The sequence below is a fragment of a genome, unplaced genomic scaffold (genome assembly GCF_019419815.1).
Source record: "Pyrus x bretschneideri cultivar Hongxiangsu unplaced genomic scaffold, Pyrus_bretschneideri_v1 Contig29, whole genome shotgun sequence".
NCBI classification, from domain to species: Eukaryota; Viridiplantae; Streptophyta; class Magnoliopsida; order Rosales; family Rosaceae; genus Pyrus; species Pyrus x bretschneideri.
In genome coordinates, this window is record NW_025999601.1 from 3,712,284 (window position 1) to 3,718,112 (window position 5,829).

The following is a 5,829-nucleotide window of genomic DNA, read 5'->3' on the forward strand; positions in this document are numbered from 1 at the left end:
GATATAGGTTTGATTTTTTTGAAGCACATATTTTGTGATTAATGAGTAAATAAGTTTGACAAAAAAAACAATACAATACCGGTTTAGAATTAGATGAACTTAAAAGAAAAATATATTTGTGTGTGGTGGGGGAATAATTTTTATTTAACTGTTATTTTATCAATTTGAGGATTTCTCTTAATTTCTATGTTTGTATCCTCATTAAAGTTTTAATTTTATGCAAAATTTTGATAGAATATATTTTGAATGAGTCCATGAATGTCCACAAGAATTAGATCAAAATCTTAGACTTTGAAGTCTCAATAGTTGTTTAGGATTTGTCTTTAGTAAAATAATTCACTAGATATGTTGAATGAGGATCTTGGATAATGAATTCCTCCCAATTTTTGTTTTTTCAGAAAATAGGGATTTTATTCTTTATGATTTAGAACGAAAGTAAATAAGGGTAAGTTTTTTTCACATCAGAACGAAAGTAAATAAGGGTTTCATTTGAATCAGATTATGAAGAAAGCAACAGCAATAGAGAATAGGGAGCTTTCCACCCTTGCATCAAAATTGTATATACGCTCCGAAAAATTCAAACCAACTGAAAAAAAAACAGTTGAGAGAAAAAAGAAGAAGAAGGACACCCTCTTGGCGCCTTTAACTTACAAACAGAACTATTGTTGAACAATTCTCTGTTCATACGTATACACACAGCCTCCCTCCTATCCTTGCTAATTTTATTATGTTTCCCTTTTGTGCGCAGAACCTACCAATCCCATGGAAGAGCAAAAGATCACCGACTCTTTTCCTCAGACTCCGCTCACTAATAGGGAGCCCGCCAATGCAACGGACACTTTAATGGAATCCTCAACCATGACCTTAGAGTCCAATGTAGTGAATGGAATGAAGTTGGAGTCTGCTGATGGAATTGGAGTGAAGTTGGAGTTTGACGGTGATGAAAGTGGAGTAAAGTTGGAATCTGATGGAGATGAACATGGAGTGAAGTTGGAGTACGAAGAAAATGGATCGGGGGCCGCCAAAGAAGGACTAAAGGAAACAGGTGATGATGATAATAAAGATAATATTTTGTCTCTAGTTACATGGTGGTGATGATGATAAAGATAATCTTTGTTGTTCCTGCTGTTGGTTTTTTGGTGATAGCATAGGTGGAATTATGCATGGTTAGTACAGGAATCTGACTTTGGTATATTAATTTATTTGTATGACTTGGGACGTTCTTCGCTTCTACGGTTTCTTTTCGTGAAATTAAATTCTTGTATCTATTTGGTTGAGTAATTTGTCAAAAGCTTAATTATTGTCCTATCGAAAGCTTTTTGGTGCATGGTTTCTAATAGATTTAGAAAAAAACATTTCATCTCTTGCAAGCTGTTACATCGAAGATCAATTTTGTGCCGTTATATTGGATAGAGAATATAACTTTAGGGAATTTGGGTGTCTTTTGGTTTGAAACGATCACCAATTATAGCGATGATTCAAGTGAATTCTTCCCAGTATGGACTTTTCCTATTTCTGATGATCAACAGAAACTAATCTAGCTACAAGGACCATAATGGGAAGTCATACTACACTTGGAGTATTTTTTTGGCTTATAACACTTCCTAAATAGTTCGAGATTCCTTGTTCTTCTCTTCCTCATTCTACGGCTATCCTGCTTGTTATTGTTGCACTTAACACACATAAGTTGTAACATTATTAGCTTAACATGCTATTTCCCAAATCTTTAAACTTCAGCAGCTATATAAGCGTATTTTCATTCTGACATCCACTACTTCTGTTTCTGTAGATAGGTTTCCTGTGTACCCTGCTCGGGTAGAGTATCATATACTGATTGTTGCGCCTGGTCAGGTAATGTTAGATACATCCGTGAGTGTCTCAAGGCCAGTTTGATTAGTTATTCTTAATTCATATGTTGTTTTCTCTCTCGTTTTGCAGAACATTCTTCGTGAATTACTTGTATTATCTCAATCAACTAATGGAACAATGAATGTTCTTTCTGCTGTCGGTGTGGTTTCCACCATTTGTATCCGCAAACCTACTGGTGCTTATTTGAGATTCAAGGCATGACTCCCACACAGAATTTTTTTCACCAATTCCTTTACCTTGAGTTCCTTTTTTACCTTTTGTTAGTTTTTTGTTCAATGGATTGCTAGACTTTTATTTGGGGTTAGTAGGTTACAATTTCCAAACACAACTCGAACTCAACACGACACTAGTGGGTTAAGGAAGACCGTCAGATAATTCATAAAACTAATTTCCAACTCAAACAATGAACATAACGTCATGTTAGTGTTAAACCTCAAGTAACTTGATCTTGACATGACTAACATTTTTAACTGGTATTTTATGAAGAAAATTATCGATTGAACCTTGTTCAGTGAAGCATTCTATGATTGGTAACTAGGAAAACTGGTGAGATAAAATAATGCCATAGCTAGAGTAACTCTTTAATCCTTACTTTCTTCCTCCATGCAGGGTTCATTTCAGATTATCTCTCTATCTGGAACATTTATAAATAGTTCAATGTGTAATCCACTTGGAGAAAATAGGATGGTAACTGCTTGGCTGGTTAATCCTGAAAGGAAGTCTTTTGGTGGTTCTGTAGTCGGTTTTATGATAGCTGCTACGCCTGTTCAAGTAAGTTATATCTTTGAGTGATTGTGGAAATGGAATTACAAAATTTAGTTTTACAGTTCCCGTAGTACTATTCTAGAAATCTACTGTTTTCTGTGGAACTATAGTAAGTTAAAAAGTGCTACGAATTGGCCTGGTATGGCGGTTTTATTGCATTTCAAGAATTAATTAGTACTCTCCACAATCAGTCTGAAGTTCAATTACATTTTAATCAGAACTTTTTCAGTTAATGTCTTTGGGTTGTTTTGATGTATCAGATCGTTGTTGCTTGTTTTGAGCCAGACACCAGCAAAGAAAAGAATGGTAATCCTGCTTCTCCGCCGAGTTTTTCTCAGAGTGTCAATCCTGCTTCTCCATCGGATTTTGGTCACAACGTCCCGCAGCCAATGCTGGGTCCGGGAACATCTCTTGACGTCATCCCTTTTGTTCCTTAGACATAGAGGTAGCTCTGCTTTTTTTTCCTCTCTCTCTCTCTCTCTCTCTCTTTCTCTCTCACAACGCGCACATACATACAAAATCACTGACTAGGGTATACTGATATCTTTTATTTCTAACTTGCTTAGGTCTATGCTGAGCTTCTGACCTGAAGAAGTGTGTTATTCAGTTTGCAAGGCCACAGTGCAAGGTTTCTACGGGTGTTTGATATACCCGTAAACAAGATCTTGGAGTTGTTACTGTTGTTGTTTTTATGTTGTAACTTATTATGGATTTTGCTCTTTGGTTTAAGGATCGGTATTTGGAACTTCCTGCAGTAGAGATATTATTTGCAGCTAATTTAGCAAGGATGGTACAACATTATACATAGACACATTATATTGTGTAGATTTCAACCTTTTGTTAGATTGAAGATTGTCTTGCATCTACTGTTGCAAGTAAAAATATGAATTGCTGCAAGTCGCAAGTGCATAAAATTATGCACACTGGAACGACGAGTAAATACTTTAGTTACAAGGGAAAACCAACCTACAGGATTTACACTTCATCCATGCTGTCTATAGCACTAGAGCGAAAACTCACTGGCAAAAGTGAGCAATATTCTCTTAATGGTGTTCATACATTAGCAAATAACCGATAAGTTTTGGCATCGAGGCTTATTTGTCTTACAGCAGCAATTGCAGCTAGAACCCCCAAGATTGAAAACCACTGCAATAGTGGTGTTTAACAAAAAAATGGGGCTTCTTTTAGATGGCTTGAAGGTCAAGTTATAGAACACAACAGGCAAGATGAAGTCGAGGGGCATGAAACCAAAAGCCCCAATAACCGAATTGACATCCCCGAAAAATGGAAGCATTGCTGCTATGATGGTTGCTAAGATGACAGACATTGAGCGAGTGATTACCCCTGGGATCACATTGCGAGCAGAGAACTGTTTATTCGTTGGATCAACGAATTCTCGCTCAAGAACTTAATTCATGGGATGCAAATAAACCTGCAAGCCAAGCGATGTGGATTAGTGTTTGGCTCCATGTTTGAAGACGAAAAGAGATTTCTGGTGTGGCGTTCGATCATTTCTTACCACGCCAACGGCTGATAGTTGGAGTATGGTGAAAAGGTTGATCATGAAGATGAACCACTTTGACACTAAAGGTTTGCCATCATCCAAGAAGTTGCTAAGGATGAGGCCTTCAGCTTGGTTGCCAAATGCCTAATAGCCAGAGATGGCAACACTGAAGAAAATCATTGTCACTACTGCATAACAAACACATAGTCCCTTGAACATCTTTCCCTTCATTGGTGGTGCTAATACTATTGTTGCCTGTTATCAAAAGGTCATACAATTATTAGTTCCTAATCTAGCTTTAGTCCATTAGGGCGTGTTTAGTAGTGCTTTTTGGCCGTTATTGGCTGAAATATAGACATAAATGTTTTTCGGTTTGATTTTTGGGACCTGAAAACACTTTTCTAGGAAGCGGTTTTAGGGTAAAATATATGTAAGAAGCACTTGAATTTTTATAAAATAACTTATGTGATTCTAACAAAATACTGCGAAACAAAACACTTTGTTGGAGAGCAGCACTTTCGAACAAGCCTATAGTGCTTAAATTCTAAGAATATGAGAGGGAAGTTAAAGGACAATTGGAATATTTTAAACTTGAATCTCAGGAATGATACCATTGCCAAATGTTGTAGCAATGATGGCATTGACATTAATAAAGACCCCAAAAACTCGACTTTGAGTGTTGCCATTCAAGTAATAGTCCTTATGTGGCCCTTTGGAAGAACTTCCAGACAAAAAAGATTTATATTTTATGCTCGGTAAGTGTTCATCTGATTCAAACAAATAGATTACGTCATGTAATTAATTTTTATTTTGTTGAGACGATATTCTAATATATTCTAATTACAAAATGAGTAATTTGAATTTGAGTATCTACGGGTAACACACTTCTCAAACCAACTTAGCTACGCCTAGATATGTCAATTGAATGCATTTAACTTAAGCGACTGTGTCTCCTGTTTCTCAACGGAGCTAAGATATTACCAATGTAGATGCAGGCAGTAATGGTACAAGCACTATATGCCAGGCAAAAAATAAGGACAAACACCAAGTTGATGTGCCTGAGTGAGTGAAAAGATGGGATTTGAGCCAAAACCAGCATCAAACACCCAAATATGATCACAAACTCGTATAGCTTCATAGTGCCACTTGGGTTGGAAAGCAAGTAAACTGCCTGCGTGTGAGTTTATATATATATATATATATATATATATATATAAACATAACAACACAATAATTATAAATTGAAATAAACAGAGATGAAGTAAAGGATAAGTAAAGACGACAATGAAAAATGATAAAATAGGCACAAAGTAGGGAAGCAAACTCACATTAATTTATTAATATTCAACTTCAATGTTACAGGATAGCACCAAAGTTGCAAACAGACACAATACTCAAACACTCAATAATATAGTTCACAAAGCAAAAGTTCTTCGTCGTGATTACAACTGAGCTCGGAGGCTCTATAAATAGAAAACTAAAAGAAAACCCAAACGCTAGGTGTCGCACAAGCAGCGGAGCATAAAAAAGCAGCCTACAATAATGATCGGCATCTTCACTTTTTGCAATGACACTGACAGAGCTACACGTGGAGCAACAAAAAAATTCTTGAAAAAAGCACATACCAACAAGCAGCTATAGGAACCATATGACAACTATTCAAAAAGGAATAAAAACTAACATCTAGATTT

The 5,829-nt window shown here is 36.2% G+C and overlaps 1 protein-coding gene and 1 pseudogene across 1 annotated transcript; one reads left to right on the forward strand and one right to left on the reverse strand.

Moving 5' to 3' along the window:
- The first annotated feature begins 575 nt into the window (after positions 1–575).
- LOC103929872 (AT-hook motif nuclear-localized protein 2-like) lies at positions 576–3,406 on the forward strand. The gene is made up of 6 exons (XM_048588962.1): positions 576–1,045; positions 1,790–1,851; positions 1,939–2,064; positions 2,479–2,640; positions 2,895–3,079; positions 3,201–3,406. The coding sequence occupies exons 1-5, from the start codon at positions 763–765 to the stop codon at positions 3,069–3,071; spliced, it is 810 nt and encodes a 269-aa protein (XP_048444919.1). The 5' UTR covers positions 576–762; the 3' UTR covers positions 3,072–3,079; positions 3,201–3,406.
- Positions 3,407–3,687: 281 nt separating this feature from the next.
- LOC103929874 lies at positions 3,688–5,324 on the reverse strand (annotated as a pseudogene).
- Positions 5,325–5,829: the final 505 nt, after the last annotated feature.